Source organism: Cavia porcellus, unplaced genomic scaffold (genome assembly GCF_034190915.1).
Source record: "Cavia porcellus strain 051 isolate PalLab524CR breed Dunkin Hartley unplaced genomic scaffold, mCavPor4.1 scaffold_61, whole genome shotgun sequence".
NCBI lineage: Eukaryota > Metazoa > Chordata > Mammalia > Rodentia > Caviidae > Cavia > Cavia porcellus.
The window spans coordinates 2,047,587-2,074,868 of NW_026947544.1; the positions used below are offsets into that span (position 1 = coordinate 2,047,587).

At 43.1% G+C, this 27,282-nt stretch overlaps 1 protein-coding gene, 1 non-coding gene and 1 pseudogene across 2 annotated transcripts in view; 2 read left to right on the forward strand and 1 right to left on the reverse strand.

Annotated features, from left to right (window-relative positions):
* Nucleotides 1-27,282, forward strand: part of LOC100735240 (protein Shroom2) — a 190,376-nt gene that overhangs the window by 144,925 nt on the left and 18,169 nt on the right. Inside the window, exon 6 of the mRNA XM_013144438.3 lies at nucleotides 21,003-21,683. Within this exon, the coding sequence (XP_012999892.2) occupies nucleotides 21,003-21,683 (681 nt within the window). The remainder of the gene's footprint in view (nucleotides 1-21,002; nucleotides 21,684-27,282) is intronic.
* Nucleotides 6,753-6,926, reverse strand: LOC134475119 (U2 spliceosomal RNA; annotated as a pseudogene).
* On the forward strand, nucleotides 17,018-17,124 carry LOC134475120 (U6 spliceosomal RNA). Its single transcript, XR_010046091.1, has one exon. It is a non-coding gene; the product is annotated as a U6 spliceosomal RNA (small nuclear RNA).

Genomic DNA, 27,282 nt, shown 5'->3' on the forward strand with positions numbered 1-27,282 from the left:
GGAGACTGCATGGGGCAGGGGTTTCTTTTGGAGTGAGTGATCAAGGAGGTCTGGAATTAGTGATAGTTGTGTGACTTGGTAAACATAACTGAAAACCAATGTGCTCGCACCTTTGCAGAGAGTGAATTGTGAGACACCTAAAATTCTGTCTCCATTTTTTAGGAATCTAAACATGAATGTTTAGATTCATGTTTAGATAAATATTCTTTTCATTTAAAATGTGTGTGAAGAGCCTGTAGCTCAGAGGCTTGCAAACTTGGTGCAGGATCACGGGACAAGCCACTTACTGATCAGGCTGCCCTCCCAGTCAGCCCAGGAAGAGGCTTCTACTTGGGATCAGTGCTGAGCGTTCATCAGCTGGGCACAGTAGCCACACTACTCATCACACCAGCAGCCACAGGCTTTTCTCTACATCCACCACTCCCGAAGGTAGGAACCAATATGAGCCAGTCCTCAGTTCTGTTCTGGGTGAGCCCAAGGTAGGAGGAGCAGCTTGCAGGACTCTCCCTTTAAGTGCCCCTGTGTGTCCTGTGGTCAGTCCTGCCTCCCACCTACCAGTTAGTTCTGTGCCACCAACCTTCCCTGGACCCTGCTTAGGCACTTGGGTGGAGCCAGAGTCCAGTGAAGTGGGCTGTCTGACAGAATCTCCTGGTGGGGTCCTCCTTCTCTGCTCCCCATGTAACCACCTATCCATGCTAAGTTCCTGCCCACCTGTCGCCTCCCAGAACCATCTGCCTTTAAGTTTCCCACACCCTCTCTTGGACACACCCACAACTGTGCATGCAGAACCCTAGAGAACCTAGGGGAAGGAGATCGACTTGGACAAAAAAGTGAACCAGGGAGTTGAACTCTGTCTTCTCTGGTGGGAGGAATGTGGTAAAGCATGGTTCAACATGGTGGTTTTGCAAAGCAGATGAGTCAACAGAGAGGGGTGGTGCAACTACTGGTTTAATGTGGGTGGGGACCGAGGCCGCCTCTGGCCCATGGTTCTTTTGTTTTTTATTTTCTTGTTTGTTGGTTTTAACTAAGGTCCTCTTGGCCTCCATTTGCTCACAGATTGCCTGTATCTGCTTCTTCACTGTAAATAGCAGAAGGGAATCCTAGGAGTAGGTGTGGCTTCCTGGAGCTAAAAGATGTTGTACCTGAAAGATTCCATGTCCTTTTATGGAAAAAAGGCTTGCCAACTGTGTGGGGTTTGGTGCAGAGATTTGGGGAGTGTCCCTAAAGGTGTGCGTGGCCATCACGAACATGGAGCTACCTGGATGTTCTCAGAGACATTTCCTCTTGGTGTTGTGGATTCTCTTGCCAAACGATAGCCATTTATTTCTCTGTCACTTTCCTCTTCCTGCAGGAGATGGGGGGGGGGCCTTAAGTGCCGGGCCCTGGGGAATACTGCTCAGCTGCTTCAATTGACAGGGTTGGCTGGGGAGGATTATCCTTGGATGGCAAGCAAGGGCTGGAGGTGCCACTCAGTTCATGGAGAAGGTGATGGGAAAATGTCCCACTGTTGGAGACTGTTGGAAAATTGAGGCAAAGAAGTTTGTTTTGGAATGTGAGGGTGCTAGGTAGCTACTTTGTTCTATGATTTTTTAGGTGTCGGATTTTTCAAGGGCACATGTGTTTGTGGCAGTTAAAAGCAGATTCAAGCGCAGTTTATTATAGGAACTTACAGTTTAACTTTTAGTAGCATTAATACTGTAGTGCCTATGGAAAGATCTGAATGGCTTATGAACTGTGGTAGTTCTGTCCACTCCAAGACATGTGGATATATGAAAACCCAGTGACAAACCTGGGTGTCACACAAGTGCTTTCTCCCGAGAAACAATGCCTGGAAGGGCCCCTTCCTAAGATGTGGCCAACACATGGACCTTGCAAGCTGTCTGATACTTTTCTCCAGTAGGCAGGACCAGAGGCACTGGGGAAACAGTTGCTTTGAGGATGGAAAAGGGAGTAGAGATAAGCCAACTGGGGCAGCCCATGGTGCCAAGAAGGAAGGGGACACACAAGTACATGCAAATGACCCAAATGGTAACGAGGGTGTGTTAGAGGGACCAAAGCCAACAGTGACCAAAGCCAGAACAATGTAAGCAATGAAGTAAATAGTGGATTCATGTGTGAAGTAAATCTGTGGGCCCATGACATACACAGAAACCGTTGAATACATTAATGCATGCCAAGCAGAGCAGTTTGTCTTACCAAAAAAATTCTTTATCAGGTAGCCAAGGTCAGTGTCAACAGAGATAAACATGCTCATAGCATGTAAACTTTATAATAGCAGTATTTTCCCTCCATGGTCTTTTCACCTCGAATTATTAATCCTGCTCTAATCATAAATAGAAAAAAATCAGTTCCCAAATGCTTGAGTAATCCTCTTCAAAACTGTCAAGAGCATGGAAAACAAGGCCTGCCTGAGAAGTTGTATGTTTTGGTCTATTCAGGCTATTTATTTTATGTGTTAGATTTGGTGGCTTAAAACAAGACATTGGATTTTTAACAGCTCTGGCGGCTAAAGTCCAAGGCTGAGGCATGGTGGATTTAGTGACTGGTGAAGGCTGTTTCCTGGTTCATAAATGGTGCTAACTGTGTGACCTAACTTGTTGGAAGAGAAAGGGATCTCTTTATTATAAGGGCACTAATTCCATTTATGAGGCCCCATCTTCATGACCTCATCACCGCCCAAAGATCTCCAGCTCCTCATTTCATCTTCTTGAGTATTAGGTATTTTTAATACCAGTACTGACAAGAGTTGGGGATGGTCACAGTTCTTAGCACTGGCACCTAAGGAGACGTGCTGAGATGCTATTTTTTTTTTTTATGGTAAATGGTGGGTCCTAGGACCAGAAAAGGACATTAAATAAAGAGGATGTCTGAGTAATTTTGGCCTTTGGTCACTGTGATGGATTAACAACTCATGGCAACTTGTCACACCCAGCTGACCTCAATCAGCATCAGTGTAGTACTGGGTATGGAGGGCTTCCTTGAGGATTGTTGCCAACAGCATAAAAGGAGACTCAGAGAGGAAGAAGTACTGCTGTGGTTCTCCTGGAGGAACTTGTTAAGCTTCTTTCCTGATATGAACTCAGCTGTTTCATCAGAGGAGCTTGGGACCTTGTCGCTGAGGATGGCTGTGAAACTTTTTGGGGGAGCCCTGGTTCTTATTTGAGCATCACTTCTTGGTTCCAGTGCAGATCCCTCAGCCTGCTGGCACAGATCCTTCATTCTGCTGGCACAGACCTTCTAGCTTCCACCACTGACCTTTGGGCTTTCCCAACACAGATCAATGAAACAGACTTGTATGAGACATTCTTTGTGGGCTCTGGGCCTCCAGTTGGAATCATGAGGGGCATTTTCATGGGCTCTAGGTCTTCAGCTGGACTCATACATGACATTGCCATGGGGCCCAGGTCCTCAGCTGAATTTCCTGCATTCATTGCTTCATTCATTTGACTCTTTGAGTGACTATTATAAAATAATTCTGTAAATTATGTGACCTGTATTAAATCATTTTCCTTGCAAATCCTCCCTACAACGGTTACTATTAACACATCAGTCTTGGCTCATTAACTGAGACAGTCAGCTTTCCATTGCTATAACAGAAGTGCCCAAGACAATTAGCTCTTAAAAGAGAAAAAGTCTATTTGAAACTTACAGTTTTGGAGGTTGTGGTCCATAGTGCATTGGATCTATTGCTTTTGCACTTGTGGGGCAGCAGCACATCATGGCCATACTGTGTGGTAGAACAGAACAGAAGCTAAAGAGGAAGAGAAAGAAGAGGTGGAAGGGGAGGGAAGAAGGTACTCCTTGACTTATGATGGTTCCACTCTGCTGTTTTCAATTTTACGATGGTACAGAAGGGAGTGTGCATTCACTAGAAACCTGACTTCAGGGTTTGGGTTTTGGTCTTATCTCAGGTTGGCAATATGCTATCATATGCTCTCTTGAGATCCAGGAAGTGAGCTGCAGTTTCTTTTGTCTTTTTGAGGCAGGGTCTCTCTATGCAGTTCATGCTGGCTTTGAGCTCACTTTGTAGCCCAGACTGATCTTGAACTTGCAATGATCCTCCTGCCTCAAACTCCCAAGTCCTGAGATTACAGGCATGAGCCACCACACCCTAGAAACTTTGAGCTGCAGTTTCTAGGCCTATCATGATGGTGAGGGAAGTAACCAAATAACCGTGTATGTGCTGGGCCCCTGGGCTAGGATGTTTGGTAGATTAGATGTATTGAAGCCACTTTTGGTTTACAGTATTTTCAATTTACAGTGGGTTTATCAGGACATCATCCCTTCTGAGCTGAAAAGCATCTCTATCTAATAGGACACACCTTTTGGAAAGTTTGGTGTAATGAAGTGTTTAATTGGTTCTCAGGAATTAAGTGGATTCCTGTTGGATGTGCATTGTGGATTTGGAGTAAGGCACCTGCCAGAAGAATGTTAGCTTCCTCCTCTGTTTGCAACAGAAGCACGTACCTGGTGAAATAATGCATGCAGATGAAAAATACTAGAACGAATGTGAGCTTCACAGTTGAAGACACTGGTTCAGATCCTCATTTTGCTTCTCGTTGTGGCCGTTAGGCTAGCAAAACTTGCTGACCTCATGGCCCTGGATGATGGGGAATCCATAGCAACCCTTCTTGCAAACTTACTTAAATGCTTCACAGATATAAAAAGAGTTTACCGTCAAGTAGGTGGGGGGGGGGGCAGTTACTCTTACTAAAATAATCATGCAATGCAGACTAAAAAGCAGTTTGCTTCATTTAATGAAATGGGTAGGAAATGTGAAATGAAGCAATGCCTTGGATTGCAAGGAGTTGATGAGAACAGGCAGGAGAGAGAAAGTCCCTCCATTGGCTCAACCCAGTATTTAGAGTTAGGGGCAGCAGTGGGTCCTGTGCAAGGCCCAGGCACGAAAGTCTTGGGTACCCCTAGAAAGGGAGGTGGTGCATGGAGACCCTAAATGCAGATCATTGTGAAGACAGATGAATTGGGTGATTCAGAGTTAGCTGAACAGCTTTGTCTTCTTCCCCAAGTGCCATGCACACAACAAAACTTTCGGAGCACTTGGTTGATGGGTTGATGGATTACATTCCTGATGAGTATGTAATCACCCAAGCATATAGATATACACCAAATAGGCCATTGAATGTCTTCTGGGACTTTATTATGGCTGTAGAGTTGAACTGTGTGTCACTCGTGTGTGATCATCAGGAGCACCGAAACAGATGCAGCTGCATGACAGTGGTGGGGAAGGCTTTTTTCTCTTTCCTGTTTTTGATGTATTAGAAGGAAGACTCCTCATGATGCCTGGGGTTTGAAAGGAGAAGCCTCTGGAGGCTTCCATATGGGTGCTCTGGGAGCCCCCCTCCCTGCATTTGCTCAGCGGTGAAGGTGAAAGTTGACAGAGCCTGCATGCACTCTGTCACAAGGCAGCCAGCTGGCGCTGACACACCAGCTGTTGCTACCAGGGCTTCTTGACTCTTCAGTGCTGCAGACAGTGAGATGTGAGGGCTGCAGCAGTAGGCAGGGAAGGGGCAGTCTGTGCCCCCCCACCCCCACCCCCACCCCAGCACATTGCCGTCACTGTTGGCTGTGAGCTGGGTGAGCTCAGGTCCACTGCAGCGAGCAGGGGAGCAGGTAAGGGACTCTGGCACTCATTGGAGAATGTTTCATTTGCAAGGGGACTCATTTGAAAACATTTGTGCATTTGTCAGAGGGTTGTTCTCAATGCCTCTTTTGTTCTGCTGTCTTGAAGTCAGGTTGCTTGTCAACTCGCAGTGGTGTGGGTAAGGTCTGGTAGAATCTGTAGATGTTTTCATTGTTGAGTGTTCTGCCCAAAGATGAAAAATAATGCAAATTGGGGTGCAGCCTCGGGCCAAGGCTCTGCAGTTATGCACGTGTGTACATGTGTGTATGCTGGAGCTGCACAGGTATCTGTAGATACATGCAGTTTTTTTTGCAGCTTTGGCTTTCACAATTTGTTAAATGCACATTGGTGCTGGAAACCACAGCAGCATTGTCTGTCCCAAGGGACTGGTAGCCCTTGGTATATGGGATTGTTGCTCTGCGTCATGTCTGCAAATGGCTTATTCAAGCAGGCTCACTCAAAGACGCTGGCATCACATTAAGACCCTTTGCCTTGCTTTTCATTTTTAACTTTAGTAAGAAGCACCTCTCTCCTGAGGTGTTGTGTGTGGATGTTGAAAGGAAACACTGAATTAACCACATCCAAATTAATTAAAAAAAAAAAGAGAGAGCAAAATCAAGGATGTTCACTTGGTCACGAAAAATGCTTTGTGGATACATTCACACTCAGCCTGCTACCTGCAGTGAAAACTTCCCAGGAAGGAATTAGAATCACTGTGGTTCTTAGTATTTTCCAGTTCTGTTTGGTGTGATTGTGATAGTGCAGAGTAATGCGTTTCTGTAAGGATGTTACTGGACATGGACTTTTTTTTTTTTTTTTTTGGACATGGACTTTTACAAAATCTGTTTTGCCCTTTATGTTGTCATAAGAAGAACAGATTATCCTTCTACTTATGCTGCTAATGGTTGAATTGCTTTTGCTTCATGAGAGGCAGTTTTGTGTGTGTAGAGGAGCTGCCATTTTCACAGGGAAAGTGCTGCATAGCTATATCTACACAGACACACACACACTCCCTCCCTCCCCCACTTCCTCCCTCTCTCCCTTTCAGGCGGTGGGCACAGACTTGTGGAATGAGGTACTGTATCATTTTGTAGGTGCTGAGGGAACTAGGGAAAAGGAGCTCAAAGAAAGGTTTCTGAAAATCAATCTGCAGTCTTTGTAATTAAGCAGCCTGCTGCTTACCTATACAGTGTCCTAAGATTTATAAAATAAATGAATGAAAATAACTTTTTAATATCATATTAAAAAACTACACTTGATCTTAGCCAAAAGGCAAAGAAGTGATGTCTCATTAAAACTATAGTTTGATAAGATTTGGCAAATGATTGGCCTATTTTTCATGCAAAATAGAACCTTTGAGGACTCACTCTGCAGTATTTGTGATGATTTTGTTGCAGAAAACATGGTAGAAAAGGTCACATCTGTATTTTGTGTTGCTGTACAGAGAACAAACATTTTATGCTTCCTCCTTATTTTGTCCATCTGTTTTGTTTTTTCTCTCTCTTACACAAACACACTGCACACACGCATGCGCGTGTGCATGTGCACTCCTTTTATCTGGTGAATTCTGATTCTTAGTGGTAAACACAAAATCAAGTTTGTAGAGTCCTGGAAACTGTCATACATGTATGTTAACTGCATAAGTTGCAGAAGGCTTCATTTTTGCTCACCTGGAAAGATAAATGGCCCTAGTAAATGCACGCTAATTTGCCACTTGTTTTGTGTGATTGGCTGTTCCCTTAAAGTCTGCCTTAGCATTTCTACGTAATCTTTGACATGTGTTTGTGGAACACTTCACTACCTGTAATCCTTTGCCTCTAAAATATGGATGAAAATATGGGAAGGTCAGTGTGAGGAGGCAGTAGAAGCAAACTGTGTTTTGTGTCTACTTGACTGGCCCATCTGTGGTCAGGCACCTGGTTTTTCTAGCTGGCTTTTCATAGAGGTTAGCAGCTTGGCATTTCTGAATGCTAACAGATTTCCCTGGATGTCCAAAGAGATCCGAGAGTGATTTAATTATTCACTTTTAAAAAATATCTTTGCAGACCCCTTCTTACAAACTGGTGAGCATTGACAGTACCTTTTTGCATATATACCTTGGGTTTTGCATATATACCTTGGGTCTCAAGCTTATAGTGAAGCAGACTGGGTGTAAAGTGACTGAGTTATTCCTCTGGTTACAGCAGGTTGTCACATTGGTGGATTTCTGGTGACTCATAAGAAAATGGCCTACAGGTAATCATGCTGTGAATGTAGAACTTTACAAGGTTTCAGAACATCTCAGGTGTTCAGCTCACAGATGAGCTTCTCTAGGGTGTGACTTGCATGCAGTTAACCGATTATTTTAATTATGTTAGCAAATCTAGCTAGTGGGTCCATTCAGTGTACTTGGATGCTATTAAAGGTGGAATAACTAGAAATTCTAGGAAGATGTTTAACATATATGCATAAGTATATATGTGTGTAAATGTGTGCATACATATATATACATACATATATATATACATATATATATACATATATATATATATACACTACAGACATTTTCTATAGTAATTAAATGTGCAGAGTAATTAATGTATAATAAATACCTAAATTCTTGTGTTGTTTCCAAGCTCAACTAAAGAGCAGTTACCAGGCAGTCATCTGAGGTGTGACATTTTCAGAATTTTAGGCCACATGCAGTTGTGTTAAAGGAAGGCAGCTGATCTAAACAATTTTCTCTTGTTTACGGAGATAGCTGTTGTAACTAGATTTTTAATAGGCTTTACTAGTGGGCTCCCTGAAGTTCAGAATTTGCCTCTTGTTTGATGTATGAAAATCTTAACCATTAATCTGAGATTACAATATCCTAGGATGTGATATACAGTTTATAATAACTAATAATTTAATTTTTTAGAAAATCTATTTCCCTAATTAAAACTTTTTTTTCTTTTTGTTAAGAATATAGAGAGGCCCTGGAAAATGGAATGAAGATATTAGAAGTCCCTTACCCAGGGGCTGTACTGTGGAACATGGAAGTATACTAGCTGCATAATTCCTTTTCTAGACAAATATGTTTGTATATATGCAATCCTTTGCACACATTGTGCAGAAGCTGCCTTTCTGAAAAGCTTTTCTGTGTATGATGTGCCCTCCCACAAGTGAGCCTTGGCATTCAGGGCTGATTCCAGCTTTTCACAATTACCAGCATCACTGCTATGACTACTTCATTGTGCAATAATTGTGTTCTTCTGTGCCAGTTTGTTTAAGATGAAAATCCAGACATAGAATTGCTAGGTGGGCATTTAGGGTCCCCGTGGTGTCATATTTAGAGTATGTTTACTCTTTGTGCTGCAGTCATCTATGATTCCTTCTTTGCCCAAAACTTTGTCTGTTTCTTTTCCTGGTGCTAGAGATCCAGCCCAGGGTCTCTCACATGCCAGGCAAGCTTTCTGCTACCAAGCTATATCCCTAGCACAATATTAGGCATTTTAAAAAAAATTCTTTGGTTGGTTAAAAGAGGTTATTTCATTTTTAACACACACTCTTTCAGTGTATCTGTTGGCCATGTGTTGTTTTGCTTTTCTGCATTACTGATTATACTCTAGTATATTTTGCTGTTGTAGGCTGGACCTGTCTTGATCATTGTCATCTGGGTTGCAAATACATGTATGCAGTGTGCTGAATGCTTTTTACACATTTGTAGCTAGTTAGGACTAGATTTTTTTTTTAAACCTGCAGATGTGTTAGCATTGTCATGTTGTGGCCCTTGTGTCTGGAGGCTTTTGCAGCCAGCTCAGTATTAGAGGCTGTTGGCTTATGGAGATATAGTACATGATAGACGTTGCCATCTGGTTATGGTTTGGGCTGCAGGTTACTTCTTTTGGGAATGAATTCCCTAGGATGTGTTATCCTTCCTTGGAAGTAGCCTCCAGTGCTTTGTGCTTTGTAAAGATGACAGAGCTACTAAGGAATAAAAGGGACAAAAGGTTTCAGATTAGCATGTAGTATGGTACTGCAGAAGCCAGAAGGTGACTATCTAAAGCCTAGCTCAGATATCAGGTGAATCAGGTCCTCTTGTGGGGCTTCTGTGTGCTCAGCTGTGTAAGGCTGGAGTACTCCCTTGTAAGAGGAGATTGCTGCATCTTCTCTGTCTTGCTTGTACTTGCAAAGCAAGTTTGGTAATAGAACTGGCTCTATGAGGAGTTTGGAAATGCTTGGTGTTCCCAGTAAGCCCAAATTGTCATACCTCCCTTTTTGCCCTGGTCAGCAGCAGGCCTGTGTCCTGGAGAAGACATGACTGTGTACTGCTCACCCTCGGGCCTCCTTATTTGGGTTCTTCCCTGGCCTGTGCCTTCTACTGTTTTCTGCCAGTGTCTCTGGCTGCAGTGTATTTATGTTAATTTTAGTGCACAGGTTATGCATACTATGTTAATTTTAGTGTAGAGGTTATGCATTTGTTTTCCTTGGGTAAGCCACCTGAAACCATTTGCTCTCTTTCAGGGTATAACTCTATCGAATTACAATGAAGGGAGCCATATTATTATAGATGTATGTCAAGAGGAAGGAACTTCTCAATTCCAGATCATTATTATTATTTCTTATATTGAGATCACATCTTGCTATATAGCCCAGGCTGGTGTTGAATTCAAGAGCTAAGATCTCCCAAGGGGCTAGAGTTACAGATGATCCAATTAATTTTGGATATTTGCCCCTTGGTAGACCTGTAAGTTTCTTTATAGTTTCCTAGCATAATACAAAAGACCAAAAGCACTGCAGTGGTATGTTGAACTTTATGAATGACTGGACTCTGGCCTTAGACATATGCCTGAGTTTCTGGTAATAACTTGAGATTAGCCAGTTACATTCCAGCTAGGATGAAGTCAGTTTTGCCCTAACCCATAAATATTCTTCCTTTCTGACCCAAATTGCTTAATAGCCAACTGGTTTTGTTGCAGCCTGGGACCACATGTTCATCTTTAAATTTGCCAGCAGACCACACTCTGTGCAAGCCTAGATCTATCTGTCTCCTTTGGTCTGTTAACATCTTAGGACCTATCCTCATCTACTGAGACTGAGTTCTTCCAGAATATGTTCCAATAAAACTTTATTTCTGGGCTGGGGATTTAGCTTAGTGGCATAAGTGCCTGCTTTGCAAGCCAGTGGTTGTGAGTTTGATCTCTGGTACCGGTAAAAATACAAAAAATAAAAAACAAAAAACTTTATTTATAAAATCAGCAGTGGGAATTTGGTCCCACGCTCTAGTTTGCCATCCCCTAGTCTACAAAGCAAGACAGGTACTAATTTTCAGGGGGGACAGAAGATATTTGCATGGTGATAGAGTCTGTTGAGCTTTTAAAAGCTATGATTTTGTGACTTTGCAGCCTCTCTGAAGCTGCTTCTAAGAGCACTGGTCCATGCACATGTGAACCTGCTCCACATACTGTGTGCCTTTTGTAGTCCTGGCAATTAGAAGAGATGTTTGGCCTAGGGCTCCGGGACTGTTGTGACTGGTGGGATATGAACTGGTCTCTCTTGGGTTGGTGCCAGAGAGCACACAGTCTCGCTGTTTTTGCAGATGATGACAATTAGTGTGGGAGGAACATGCCAAGCTAAGGATTCAGACATCAGGAAAATAGTTTGTCAAGATTCAAATGTAGTGAGCAGGGAAGTGGGAGAGAAGAATTTGAGAGGGTAGGGCTATATGGCATCCATCCCTGCTTCAAGGCTTGCCTGGGAGTAGACTGGCAGCCAGTCCATCCCTCCCTGTTCCAATCTCTACCACATCTGGCCTTCTAATCTGTTAAACTTGAGTAGAGCGCAGCTCCCACTGGCCAAATCTTGGGGCCACACTGGAGGTTTTTCAGGCAGGGGAGAAAGAGTTGGAACAGATTCTTAGAATGTGTCTACATAATATGGTCCCAGTGGGGTACTAGGGCAGTTGTCACAGATACAGACTAGGATCTAGGCATTTTTAATTACTGGACACTAATCCCTCTAGAAGATAAGTCATCCACAAGTGGAATTTCTTTTTTACACTCCCCACCTCTCCACAAAGGATTTGATTATCAATCTGATTCAGCTTCATTACTATTGGGCATCTAAGTGCCTGTAAGCAAGAAATGAAATCCCAAAGAAGATGCAGACCTTTGTAATTGTCTAGGAAGACACTGAATAAATAAAATCCATGTGATTTTTCCTAAAATAATTGCTTTTCCCATGTGACATAAGAATCCTGGAAGAGAGAGAGCATGTCAGGGGGCTGCTGTGGAGAGAAAAGCTTTAGTAGAGATGGAATAGTAAGGAAACAGGCAAGAGAAAGATGATTCTGTACTTGTGTTCTTTCTCAAAGTGGGTTGTGCAGGACACAGAGTCTCCACATCACTCTGGTCCTTCAGAGGATAGCGCTCAGCCTGTGTCGTTTCCATGCCTGGAAACTGCTCCTGCAGAGCAGACAGCCCTTCCCCTGCTGGGACTTGTGGTCTAGGGAGTCTTGTGATAGATTGGTATTGCTGAGAAGGAAGTGGGAGGTGGCGATGCTGATACTGTTATTTACATATTCTAATGTATTCTTGTCCATCCTTCTGTGGGCTGATCCCCACGGCATGGCTGGCTCTTGGTACGCTCAGGCTCTGGAGCTTTACCCTGATGTCCCTTTTTCTCTATTTTACTATGGAATTTATTATGTGTTGCTGGAAGGGCCTCCTGCTCATGCTGGACGAGGAAAGCGGTGTCTGCCAGGGATTGCCCAGATGTGGGAGGCACTGTGAGACCACAGGGGCTCATTTAGGAGACTTCTCCATGGGGTGGGGTGGATATTTTCACCTCTCCACCATCTGACTTCTGTCCAGAAACCCAGAGGCCTAGTTGTACTTCAGCACCCACCAGCCCTGCCCATGACTGAAGGGCAGACATGCCCACAGACATGTCTGTGATTTCTAATAGTCATCTACCCTTTACAAGCTCACTTCTGTTTCCTTAAATTCGCAACTGATGGTGTCCTTTGTAAATGCTACAGTCACATTGGTAATGTTGAACTCAAGGTGACGTTTGAGGGACGGTCCGCCTTCCCTGTTCATGGAATCTGTTTGGAAAGCCCCACCTCATACAGTAGATTCAGAAACAGCTCTGTCCATTGCTGCTGTGGACAGTATTCAGGTGGACAATGTGTTAGTGTATGACATGTCAGTGAGCACTTTCCGTGGATTTAGTTGAAAGGGGGAAGTACCTCAGTATTATTTTCAGTCACCTCTAACTTGCTGGTTGGCCTGCCTAAGGGATGCCTTTCCCAGCACCAAGGCCTGGGTGTTCTGCCTTGAGTGTGGTGTGTTGTGTTTGGGAAAGACATGTGTGGTGGCATTGCAGCTGGACCTGTTGCACCAAAGACCGGCCCTTTTGTCTTCGGTACTTAGCACAGTGCCTGCCTCATTAGGACACCACAGAGCTCCTCCTCCTCCCCTCTGTGGACTTTGTGTGTCTCTGACTCCCATAGCCATACCATACTGGAGTCGCCCATGCAGATCATGTACCAGCGAGGACAGAAACTTTCATAGACACACCTGCTGGCCGGATCTCAGAGTCTGGCACAGGATGGATCCTGATTGGAAATGCCTGCCCCATACAGCCCCAAATAGACAAAGCTAGACAGAGCCCTCAGGCACCAGAATTCTTCACAGCATTGGACCTATAGTAGCTGAGATCCTGTCATTGACACCAAGAGAAGAGAGGGGCCTGGGATGTGTCTTCCTTAAGGCATCCAGAAGACTTGAGAATTCCCCCATCCTTCTTGGTAAAGGGAATTGTAAACCCTGTCTGCAGGAAACAGTGAATTAAACAGCGATATTGGAGCAACCCTGAATGGTTAGCTCTGCCTGGAGTGTTTGAACATGAGTGGTTTCACTGAGTTGGCCACTAGGTCTTGAAAAAACTCTGCTCTTCTCGGGGCAAAGTTTAGCTCAGCGGCATAAGTACCTGCCTTGCAAGCAGGCGGTCATGAGTTCGATCCCTGGTACCGATAAAAATGAAAAAGACAAAAAAAAAAAAAAGAAAAAACTCTGATCTTCTCATGAAAACTGTGCATGGTGACTGATGGTGCTGGCCAGCAAGAAGTGTGTCTCTGCCACAGGTGATTGCACAGCATGATGGTGTAACAGCCTGCCATGTGGCCCAAGAAGATGCTTCAGTCCAAGGGGAGCATGTGTAGTGAAGAATGAGACAGGGACAGTTGGGCAGGACTGAGGGCCTGGGTGGTACAGAGCCAGCTGTGCACAGATGCAGCCTAGTGGGGAACAGAAAGAAGACCTGAAGTCCAATGACTCTAGGGAGAATGTAGTGAACAGATGGAGTCTGAAAGTAAAACAGCCACCTCTGATGTATTAAAACCTGGCATGTGGATCTGATCCCCTTCCCCCATAGCAGGATTAGACACTTCGATTTGAATAATAGGGATGGTGATGGAGTTCAAGAGTGTAGACTCTTTTTGGCAGAGGTTTCTGTCCAGTAACAGTGTATTGTGCTTTGGGCAGCATTGAAGACAGCCCTTCCCAAGGGCTGGTCCTCCTAGATACCTTGTTTAGTCCAGTCCCCATTAGGGGACCTAGGTTCTGCAGCTATGGCCCATCCACTGAGGGCCACTGAGGATGGGGGCTAGTGCTCTGCTGGACAGGCAGCCTTTCAGAACCTCTGCTGTTGCCAGGAGCCTGCCCAGCTCACCTCTCCCCACTGAGAGCTGTATTGCTGTCTCTGGTAATATGTTATTAGCATGTTTTGCATTGAATGAATGAGGGAGTCAGCCTGAATATCAATTGCCAGGATCCTAGATACAGCTGCCTTTCAGAATCCTTTGTGTGGCTTCCCTCCCTGTCCAGGCACTTTCTTGCTTTTTTGGTGGATGCACAGAATCCTTAAATCCTTCCTTTCTCTTGCTTTCTCTTGTCTCTGGACCTGCTTCTTTTTTTTTTTTTTTTTTTTTTTTTTGTACTGGGAATTGAACTCACGGCCTCATACTTGCAAGGCAGGTGCTTATACCACTGAGCTAAATCCCCTACCCTGGACCTACTATTAAGGTTTTTTAGTTTTTTTTTTTTTTAATTTTTAAAAGTATAGAAAAGGTCTATATATATTATGCATGCATGCAGAGACAAGGTCTAGACAATCTCATCACAGACACTTATACAACACACACATTACTGCGATGAATGTAGCAGGTCAGAGCCAGACTCCTTTGTACACTGAGCAGTGGATTGCAAGCACACACATGCCCCCAGTGGCAAGTGAAACACAGCTACAGGTATTGAAGACCTTGGGAGATTGTACAAGTCTGTGCTGACAAAAATACAGCATGAGCAAAAAAGTGGTGCCAGAATGACAAGAACATAAAGACATTGCACATAGAACACAGCACACAGAAAAAAAGTTTTGGAATTTAAAGGATATGTGCCTCTACCCATATATGCAGCCTCCCACTGAGTTTCTAAGTATGATTGACAGGGATGATTGACAGGATGCTGTGTCATCTCAGGGGCTCACAATATGCATGTCTGTCCCAGAATTCACCCTGCTCTTATTTATGAGCGGTAGTACATAAACCCACTCATAAGGTTTGTTTTGGGTTTTTTTTTTTTTTTTTGGTGGTACTGGGGATCGAAATCAGCACCTCACCTTTGCTAGGCAGGTGCTTACGCTACTGAGCTAAATCCCCAGCTCCGAGGACCCTCATAAGGTTTTTAAGTAGGGTGAACGTGACTGAAGATCAGGCCAGGGGATCTACTGCCCTGTGCTGTCACTCAGCCTACTAGATGTCTGGTACGAGAGTTTGTGTTCCCTAAAATTGGAGAATGAGTTTTAGGAATAGCAGAGATTAGGAGCAGAATATATTTATTGAGAGAAAAAAAGCATGTCTGAGAGAGACAGAAGGGGTCCCAAGTGGGTTGCCAAAGACTGTCTTTTCTAGGGACTTTATAGAGCAAAACCACAAAGTGAGGCAGGTCTACGGTGAGGAAAAGTGGAGCCTTATAAAGTTTCCACTCATTAATTGGAATGGTTTTATTCTGGGCTGTTTGATTGTATTGTCTGTGATGATATGAACAGCTATTTTGAAGAAAACAAGACATCATAATAGCTAGTGCTGATTTAGTATCATCTTGTTTTGAAGTCCCATCAAATTGTTGTTCTTCTGTCTCCAATGCTTTTATCATGTTGTATCTTATTGGATTTTATTATATGTGATAGTAAACAAAAAATTTTTATAGGCAAAGAGATAATATAGAAACTATTGTTCGTTTTCTGTTAGTTGGTTCTAAATACCTTGTAATACTTTCATCCTCTTGAATGTTCTTTCACACTGTCTTGATATGTTTGATGCTATAGTATACGAAGTTATACTCAAATATTTCAAGGAAAGAGACACTATGGAAACTACTGTTAAGTCGGGTTATCTTGTGGTGAAACATTACGTTGCTTAAGTTCTGTTCTGACCTGTATTGTTATGTTGTTATGTCCTCTTTTATCTCAATCTCTCCCCTTTTTAAAAAAGTTATTTATTATTTTTTTAATTAAGGGAAAAAGTTTTTTAAAAATTAGCAGGATATATTATAATAACTTTTTTGATTTCCTATTAAGTCAATTTGAAGCCCCACATTGCTCTCACCATCTTGTTTTGACTGATTTTATTCTGTTCTGTTTGATATTATCAATTTTGAGGGTATAGGCAACTACTTTGAAGGCAGTAAGATTCACTATGATACCCACTCTGGTTTAACTATTATTTTCTTTTGAAGTTCAGTAATGTCTCCAATGTTTAGGTTTTATTGGTTTTGTTCTGTACTGTTTTGTTCAATTTTATTATACCTGATGTTAAAGGCAATTCTTTTTAAAGTAACAAGAGGCATTATGGTAACCATCGTTGATTACCTTGTACTCTGTTTTTACATCATAAACTATGTCCATCCTTTGTTTTGACCGACTTCTACTTTGTTTTGTCACATTTGGTTTTATTCTCTTCCAAAAGAACTGTGGGAGTAATAAAACCCAAAATGTAAAAGTGTTATTTTAAAAAAGAGAAAAAGAAAGTGCTCTAAAGAACACAACTGCAAGTGTGTGTAAAATAGATTACCATATTGCTAAGTTTTTGTTGGAACACAGCTGTTTGCATTCTCACTGTTAGAATGTCCACTTTGTATGCTTGATTTTGTGACTTGAGCAACTATTTTTAGGATGACAATATGTGGTCTAATAACTAATGATTTCTTACTTTTTTTTAAATTCTGTATTGCTTGTACCCTTTTATGGTTTTGTTTTGTTTTATTTTCTTTAAGTAAAAAAAATAAAAGCTCAAAAAAAGAAAAGTGGAAACTCACAAGATGGGCATGAAGTGGGACAGAACTATGTTCAATTGTGCTCGCTTCTGCAGCACATATACTAAAATTGGAACAATACAGAGAAGATTAGCATGGCCCCTGCGCAAGGATGACACGCAAATTTGTGAAACGTTCCATATTTTTTTATCTCAATCTCTCCCTTATTCATTAAAAAAATTATTTAGTTATTTTTTATGTTTTTTTTTAATTAAGGGGAAAAATTTTTTAAATTAGCAGGATATCTAATGGTAACTTTTTTTGATTTCCTATTAACTTGTTTTGAAGTCCTGTAATACTCCCACTATCTTGTTGTGACTGATCAGACTCTGTTCCATTCTGTATGATAGTATCAAGTTTGTGGGTATAGGCAACTACTTTGAAGGCAATAAGATTCACTAAGATGCCCATTCTGGTTTGACTATTGTCTCCTTTGGAAGTCCTGTGATGTTGACAATGCTTAAGTTTTGTTGGTCTTGTTCTCTACTGTTTTGTTCAACTTTATAATACCTAATGAGATATACAATTTTTAAGGAAACAAGAGACATTATGGTAACCATTGTTGATAACCTTGTACTCTGTTTTTACATCATGTACTATGTCTATCCTTGGTTTTGACTGACAGCTTTATTTTGCCATATTTGACTTTATTCTCTCCCAAAAAAAAAAAAAGTAATAAGAACTAAGGAGTAATAAACCCAAAATGTGTAAATTTTGTTGTGAAAAAGAGAGGGAAAAAAGTGCTGTAAAGGATACAACAGCAAGTGTGTTTAGGGGTGTTAAATAGCTGACCATATTAATGTTTTTGGTTGAACACAACTGTTTGCAGTCTCACTGTTTGAATGTCCACTTTGTATGCTTTGATACTATGACTTGAGCAACTATCTCTAAGATGATAATATGTAATCTATTAACTGTTGATTTCTTACTGTTTTTTTTTTGTAGTTCTGTATTACTTGTACCCTTACACCGCTTTGTTTTGTTTTGTCTTTTCTCTTTTTCCTTTTAAATAAAATTTTTAAAAAATATTTAACGGTAAAAAAATAAGAACTACGTTCAATTAATAAGATTAATTGCTTCAGTAAAACTGATTAAATCAGGAACAGATGGGGAAGCATGTTACATAGCAGGTGGTAGCAAGCATGCATGCTTAACAGAGCAGTGACTCTCTGTAGCGGTTGGGATGCCAACTCCTGGCTTCCTCAGGGTAATGGGGACCTATTTAGAATATCAGTCCTTAGGATGTGGTGCATTTGCTTGATCTTTTGTCTTGAGGCCTGGCCCATACCAGAAGATGTCTTTCTCCTCCAAGGTTGCAAGGTATTTGGATCTTCTGCACTGGCTACTTTGAGGGCCCAGCCCTGTCTGACTGCCTAGAATATTTCTATCTAACTCAGCTGCCTGTAACAGAAGGTGAAATGACCCTCGGGTGCTTTTCAAACTTGTGAGTGGATGAGAGTGATTTCCTCACACACACACCCCCCCACACACACAGACACACCCCAGAATGAAGGTCTATTTGTACATAGCACACACATCTATACACGTGTACAGTGCAGGCACACACATTTGTATGCATTGTATACATTCATTTGTATACATTTGTACAAATATACACAACATAGTTGTATAGCATATGTACCTCCATACATGCACACAGTCATCTCCACTTGAAGGTATATCTACATACCATGCACACATATTCCTTATCTACACAGTCCTCTTTTGGAACCTGTTAGGTACGAGATTGCAGTATGAACCTAACAATACCCTAGATTCCCATTTCTCAGCCCTTTCAAATCACATATGCCTCTAGGTAAACAAAGGCACTTAGATTCTATCCCAAATGGAAACTTGTTTGATTTTCTGTCAGTATGGTGTGGTAGCTATTAAATAATATAAAGATGCCAGGTCTCTTTAGATTGATCTGTGGATACTAGATTGCAGAGTTGGAATAGGAGGAAAACTGTTCAGGCGCACCTCCACTTTCTGGAAAAAGAACAAAGAAAAAGAAGTGTGGAGACATCTCTTGAGGTGTGCTTTTCAGAATCCGTCATCAGTTTGACAGTATACTAATCCTCTCTTTTGTGGCCCAGCAGCTACTCAATTGAGTATTGTTCTCTGAGTCATCCTTTGTTGTGTCTGAGCTGAAGAGTGGTTATTTTTGATGGACATTAATAGGAGGGGTGCACTCAGAGTGAGTGCCAGCAGAAATGAAAAAAGTGACACTAGCAGGGAGAGAAGTGGCCCTAGGGATTGAGGAGACAAGGGATGGAGTGAAGTAGCTTAGGCCTCTGGTTTTGGAAACATGTGCCCTGTCCAAGATGGCTGTCATTGGGGCGTCCACAACATGGTTGACAGAGTGCTGTGTGCATAGGATCTTTCCCAGAATACAGTGGGTTATTACACACGTGATTTGCAGCTCCTATGTAAGAACTGTTAATGAATTTGGAGCAAGGAAGGGTCATTGTGGTTCAAGCAAGTGTATCTAACAGACTAGACTGGAGCTTTAGGGATTTCCTGGGTCTTTTTGTTTTTTTATCCTTGGTCTGTTGCTCAAATTCGGGTGAGGGAAGTGGGTGTGGTTTCACATCCCAATTGTACGGTCTTTAATAGTGTAGTTGCAGCTAGTGGAGCTCTTTTGTATTCTTCCAGATGTTGAGGACTTCAGCTCCTGGCTGTAGGGGTTTATTCCCTGGCTCTCTTGCTGCTGTGCAGACTCAGGGAACCTTGGCACCAGGCCCGGGCTTGGTCTGTGCCAGAGCATCTGTAAAGGCTACCTACTACCCAACTGCAGCAGGACATAGGCTGGCCTCTGCCTCTGTTCTGCACCCAGTGTTGCAGACCCATCTGTAGCACTGACAACACACATATTGATCATCACCAGATGGTACAAGGACAGGAGGGACAGGCAGGTGCTTCTGCAGGCTGCAGCCGGTCCTGGAGTGAGGCACTGGTGTGCTGTGTAGGACCAGGCATCCTCTGTTCTGCTGCTTACTGAATGGGTTGTATCTTTTCTTGGTGCTTGAGCTTATCTCTGGTTCTCCATTTGCTTCCTGGGGTTTTGTTGATGAGTCCTTGTGCTCCCCACTCAGTGGGTAGGACTTAGGGTCTTGTGTGTCGTAGGCAAGTGCCTTTCTCCTGAGGTGTACACTCCAGTGCTCGTATGTCATTTTGTAAAAAAATAAAAGCAGTTCTTACCTTAAATTAGAAGATTGTTTTGTTAACTTTGGGCCTGGAAGTGACGCTCAGGCAAAACCATGCAGTGGGCTAACTTGTGCTGGTATCACGTTGGAGCCCGTATACTTTAGTAGTGACATAGATAAGCACATGCATGAAGCCTGCACACATGTGGGGGATGCATGTATGTAAGTGTGTGTACATATATGTGATGTGGTAAAGTTGTGAGCAGATTCACAGGTCATCTCTGCTTCCAGAAGAAGTGACCGTTTTCTTGTCATGAGACTTTTTGTGAGTGCTAGGTGATGTGCATCAGGATTTGAACCCAGGGCCTTGCACTTTTCAGGCAGGTACTATACCACTGAGCTACAGCCCTAGTACATTATTGGATTTTAAAGATTTGTGACTGAATTGATTCCTAGTCCATCTAAAGATGATGCACCCCAGTGTCTATGGCAGTTTCTGAGAAGCAGTATAAGAATACTGCAACTGGAATGAAATAGTTCTCAGTACAGCTATAAATTTTCACATTGTTTTCCACAATTTTGTGTAATTTTTGAAACTAAAAGAACATAGTAGGTGTGTGTATGTATCTGTATTTGATGTATGTGTAGGTCTTGTTTCATGCTTTAGTTCCTTGTATAACATACCTTGTACAGTGTCGTATTATCTGTAGTGTGAGAGGAATGCCACCTTGCATTGTTGTGGACACGGGTCTGGGAAAGTATAACTTGATTTAACACCTTTAGTGACTCCAAGGGATTGTCACGACATGGGTCCAGTCCCACACTGGGAAAGGGTGTCTGGTGGAACCTGTGGCTGACTTTTATTTGTTCTTCCTCTAGGCAAGCAGATGCCCAACATTCTGAGGCCAGTCCAGCAGCACAGCAGGACCCACCAAAGCAGAGTGCATGGCCTTTGTCTGCGGTGTCCAGTGCAGCTCCAACTCAGGAAACCCCCGAACTGCCCCGAGAGGGCAGGGGTCGAGCAGGGACCCTGCCCCGGGATTATAGGTACTCGGAGGAGAATATGCTTGCACACTTGGGACTGCAAATGCAGGGTGCCTCCTCACCCTTGCAAGTTCAGGGACAGGACTCAGTGAGTCCTGCTGCAGTGCAATGCCCAGTAAGCACTGCTGCACCTCCCAAGAGACCAGCCCCACAGAGGCCTCCACCACCCAAGCACGAGCCCGGGAAGCACAGGACCCCGGACACAGCCCCTGCAGATGTTCGCCCGGCTGTCCTGCCACCTGTGCCCCTGAATGCTGCTACAGCCTGCCTAGCCTTGTCCTGTAGCCCCTCCACGTTGAGCAGTACTCAGACCCAAGACACCTTGAAGACCACTGCGTGTGAGCGAGATAGCCAGCATATGAAAGAGGACCCACTGCCAGAAGTGCTGCCTTCCTCCAAATTTCAGCATTTGAAGGCATTCGCCATGGAAACCTCTCGATCCCCCTCACCTCAGTTTGCCCCCCAGAAGCTGACAGACCAGCCCCCACTCCTCATCCACAATGAGCATTCAACAAGGTATTGTCCAGCTAGGGCATCCCGCCCATTCTGTTGCTGTAGGCACAGTTTTGTATGTGCCTCCTGGGTGGTCGGTGGCTGGTACCTTGCTTCAGCCTAGGACCCAGGATGGAAACATGTCCTGTAGGGGAAGCACGATTCCAAGTGATTGGATGTAGCCCCAACTCATTAGGGGCTGTCCTTGTCCACCCAGGATGGCTGGCCTTTCCTTGCAAGACAAATGCATTTATGCCTGTGTTAGCCCTCAGACATCCGCAGATTTGGGGTGTGGAGTTTTTTAAATCATTTCAGACTTGTGATCAAAATCAGGCCTATCCCAAATGTAACACCTTTAGGTGAAGCTAATGTTTACATAATGAACGATATTTTTTTGTTCCTTTTTCCCCTGCTTTAAAAAATGTTAAAAGCTGGCTGGGATTGGCATACTGGTTGGTGCCTGTGATCTGACCAAAAAGGACTGCAAGTTTGAAGCCAGCCTAGGTTGCATATTGGGCTGACCTGAAATGCATCACAAAGTGTTTGGGTGAGGGGACCTCACCCCATGACAGGATCCTCCCCTAACTCTTACCAGAAGTCATATATCCAGATCTCAGGATCACCACCTATGGCTCACCCCTCCTTCCTCTCTCCTTCCCTTCTTCCCTTCCCTCCCCTTCTCAGCTCCTTTCCCCTCCCCCTTCCCTCTCCTCTCTCACCTTCCCTTTCCTCTCCTCCCTTCCCTATGCTGACTTTGAATTCCCTGTAGGTTCCCAGGCTGCTCAAACTCTTAACTCTCCTGCCTCAGCCTTTTGAATGCTCAGATTCTAGGCATTAGCCACTGTGCCCTGCAAACACTAGAGGTCTGTTTACTCTCAGAAGTGTTTTTCAGCATGTTTCTTATTTGTGTCTGGGAGTGTGTGTGAACAGAGAGCAGTCAAGGCCCCTTCAGACACAGTGGACAATCAGCATGGTGGAGGCACAGATGATGGTGTAATTTGGGAGACCCAGAATGGCTGGCAGGTCCACAGACAGCCGCATAGCATGTTTAGAGCTTTGGATGGCACAGCAGGAGTCCAATGACCTGCAGGCTTATGTTCTGGGAGGCATTGCAGGCCATCCTCCTCCATCCCCTCAGTCCTGTTTTCTGATTACGAATGGTGAGCTTAGCAGAAAGGTCTAATTTCTTTATTTTCCTCTCCATCAGACTTTTTTTTTTTTTTTGTCTTTTTCATTTTTATCGGTTCTGGGGATTGAACTCACAACTGCCTGCTTGCAAGGCAGGCACTTATTCCGCTGAGCTAAATCCCCAGCCCCTCCATCAGACTTTTAAAGGTGGATATTGTGACCATTTTTTTAAAGATAAGAGATCTATTTGTGCTTAGAAATGATCAGGAAAGGCTGGGGATGTAGTTCTTGGGAAGAGTGATTGCCTCACATATGCACAGCCCAGGATTCTACCCCCAGCACCATAGATGGATGGGTGGGTGGATAGATGGACAGACAGGTAAAGATGCTTTCTAAAAAATATATGTTAGCCTATGGAAGATTTGTTTTCATAACTTAATTTTTTTCTGTTACTTTCCTTCACCTGAAATCAAATCTCTCCACAAATGAGGCCGGGCGGAAATCCAAGCTGAGTTAATTGTCAATAAAAGGTGATCCTGTTTCCTAAGTGCAGGAAGGAGTAAATGCAAAGGTTTTGTTTATTTGCTTATTCTTGCTTGGCTAAGATGGCAGGCTTTGGCTTGTTCAAGTCAGTATATCTAAGCAAGGTTTTCCAGAGGTAGACTTTTATAAAGTGGTTCACAAGGAAGGAGTTGTGTAGATCATATTAGAATCCAGGTAAAACCTATCAGATTCTTACTGTGTCTCCAGGAGTGAGGGAAGAAAATAGAAAATCATTTCATTTTGGCATGTGCAGCACCGTCTCCTAAGGAGCTGGAGTCCTCCTATGTCCCTCTAAGTTATCCAATTAGGGGCGAGAACCAGCATTTCACTTAGAAAGGAGCAATGCTCCCTAGCCATTACTATAGCTTCCCCCATCCCACAGAACTCTAGGTTCTCTCTTTTCCCCTCTCAGTTTGGGTTCATCTGTTGTTCCTCTTCAGAAACCAGCAGGTGGCTCTGTTTCTTCCCTAAATCCTGTGCAAACAGCCAGTCCTCAGAGCCCTGGTAAAACCCCACTACTCCCAGGTTGTCCCAGGCCAGCCTTTGTGGCACTAAGTGGTTTTTCCTCACTTTTCTCATTCCTTGTGAATATGTCAGACACCTCCCTGTCCCCTTTCACCAAGAAACTTTGTTTTTGGTTGTTTTTTTAAAAATAGGGCTCAATATGTAGTTCAGGCCTTGAGCTCACTTATGTAGCCAGAGCTGGCCTTGAACTTGTGATCTTCCTGCCTCAGCCTCTTGAGTGCTGGGATTACAGGTCAGTACCACAACCAGCAAGACCTATCTCTTTGAGAAGGAAACAGATGCCTTTTGAACATGTTCGTGACCACGACACGGAGCCAGTGAGTTCCCTGATGTTTTGGGGATCCTGTCCTTCGTGTGACATCCATACAATGTGAGGCTTGGGGGCACTCAGCCAAACAGTGATCTTCATGGAAGCCCTCCGGGGGCTGCCCTGACCCTACTGCAAGTCTCCCCCACTAAAAAAGTTTAAGGCTGCCGCTGGCCTGGAAAGAGTCAAACCCAAGCCTATGTCTGTGACTCAGTACCATTCACGGACCTCAGAGGAAGAGAAATAGGCCCCATGGGAGGAAATCATGGAAATGCGCAGACAGATAAGGCCTCCTCCCTCGAAACCATATCATTTCTTTTTTTTTTTTTTTCTGGGTTGGGGTTTATTTTCTTTTGTTTATGCTGTTCTGCTGGCATGAACAGCCAGACATTTTATGGAAGCCTTTACGTATCTACTGCTGGCTTGTTTTGAGGTTCTTTCTTGCATTCATTGTTTCGTTTTTATTGTTTCTATTCTACTGTAAGAACCGGTGTCACAGGGGAGAAGACCCCAAGGACTCAGCTCGTAGTGAGAAGTAAAAAGTTTATTTCCATGCGCATGGGGTCCCCCAGGCAAACAAGTGCGGAGGGCCCTGAGGGGGAATTGTGTAGGGTTTTTAAGGGTGCAAACGGGAGGCAAGCGAGTTTACAGAAGCAGATTGCATTGGTTAATTTTGAGCAGGATAGGACTTGGCAGAAGTTGATTGGAGGGGTTTGGGGTTGAGTAACCATGGAGACTGGGGGTCTTAGCCCAGTCACTATGTGCCCAGAACAGAACAGTTACTTGTCTTACTTATCTCGTTGAGACAGAACAACCTTGCAGGTGCATTTTTTTTTTTTTTTTTTTTGCTCGGTTCTGATAGCTCTGGGGAGTTAGGCATTCCTTTCTTCTCTGCTCTGATAGCTCTGGGGAGTTAGGGAGTTAACCCTTTCATCTCCCCCCTTCTTCTGCATAATACCTCTAATCTTAGAGGTCAGTTATAGCTAAGGGAGTATGTTGTTGTCTAAGGACCATTATTTTTATCTGAGAGACTTGGGAGTTAATAAACTGAGTTATGTGATTTATAAAGAAACCTTTAGAGCCATCAAACTTGTTGACCCAAGTCTGGAAACTGTATTGTTGTTTACCTAGCTCTGACAATCTCGGGAGCCCCCGGTTATTTTTTAAATTACTCCCATCCCGCAGACTGACATTATCTCAGAGTGGCACGTCTGCAGCAATATTTGGAGAAGAAAGTGGAGAGTTAATTATCTCAGGACAGCTTGTCTTTGCTAGTGAGTGCGAAGGGGTCACAAGTTATGAGACACTGGAACTTAAGTTTTACAAAGACCTGATATCTAACTCATTTGATACATACAGAACAAAAGGAAAGCACCGATTGGGGTTTGGGCCATAGTATTACCCGGTAATTTTTTTGAAGCTAAACAGTTTTTAAACTTTGGGGCAGGCTTATTTTATAACAGGTCATCACCAGGTCGGGAGGAGGTCACCAGAAACCCAAATTTTTTATGGCCTAGACAGATAGGTGAGGGGAGAGGGAGGCAATAAGGCGCCATACAGAACAGAAAACGGCGGTTATGTGTCAAGGTCAGAGTAAAGGGCCAAACTCACACGCAAATCTCTCTGCACACAAGCAGGTTACTTTAAACAAATGTAAATTAATTGTCATTTTAGTTTTTTTTTTTTTTAACGGAGAATAGAGGCGCCTAGCAGTGATTAACAACCCTTGTTAGCTTGTTTTAGTACAGCTTTTGTAGTTTGTAGAGGGCAACAATGGTTAACATATCAATTAGGTGAGATTCTTGTAATTTTTTACAGAGGAGAGTGTTACTCAACAAATCAATTAGGTCACTTAACATATCAGTTAGGGAAAAAGGATAAAAAAAAACATTTAGTAAGTCACTTTACAGGTTTATTATAATATATATATAACGAAGCTATTTTTAAGAGTACAACATTTTCTATTGATTGACTCATTAGCATCTGTTTATAACCTTGTATGTGTCTTTAAAATCACAAGCTTTTAAGAACTTTGACATAGTTTATCAACTTGTTTACAACATAAGGCCCAGTAGGGGGATTAACAAAGGTCTTGTAGCTGTCATTAAAGCTGTTAACCAAAAGGAGAAAGAAAACCAACATTTAAATTTACTCTGTTTTATCATATAAGTAACAATTTTTAAGTCAGACAGAGGCCTCCTTGGAGTCTCTATAAAGGAGGAGAACACAAAATTATCAGTTAATATTAGACAATCTTAAGCTTTAAAGTGTCCTTGGAAGAAATGACAGTTTACTTATTTGCAGGCTGATGGTCTTTTGAAGTTGGGACTTGTCTGCATTGGGAACGTTGAATCCAGGCAGGCTTTTAGCTATTTTGACAGTCCATTGTGGCTCAAGAGATTTACGGTGAGGTCGCTCTCAAGAGATTTACGGTGAGGTCGCTTGTCCAGGTGTCTAGGCTCTTTAGCTGCAGTGGGCAGCAGCGAAGTAACCAGTGGATGGAAGTCACAGCTAGCTGAAAAGTCTGGGGAGACTTACTAAGATCTTGATTAGTTAAATTAGCTAATTTCTAGAAACCTCACATAAAACCTCCAAAGAGGAAATATCTGTAACATAGGGGGTGTATCACGCATGCAAAGGGGCAGAAGGAAAAGAGACTCACCCAGTTTTCGCCAGTTTTTAAGGCCATTAGTAATTAGTCTTTAAAATCTAACATCTTTTTACCTTTTTTGAACTCTGAGGCTGGTAAGCCCAATCGAGTTTTTTTTTTAATTGATCTGTAAAGCTTAGGTTAATTTGAGTTACTAGGCTATAAAAGCCAGGCCATTGTTGGACCCCACGGATAAAAAGGGAGACCAAATCAGAGAAACTGCTATCAGAGCTGACTCAGACTAAGTAGAAAACACTTATATTTTTGAAGTTTAGGCTTTTTATTTTTGTAAAATCTATTTTTTAGTGTTTTTAGGCATAGTCCCACGATAACCAGTGGTTTTTATTTGTTGCAGTACTTTTAGATTTACTAATTGGCACTGAGGGCATCTGAAGCTCACAGACTGGGCTAGCTTGATATTAGCCCCCGGAATCTCTTGGAAGTTGAGCTGCCAGATGCTGGTCTTTTTA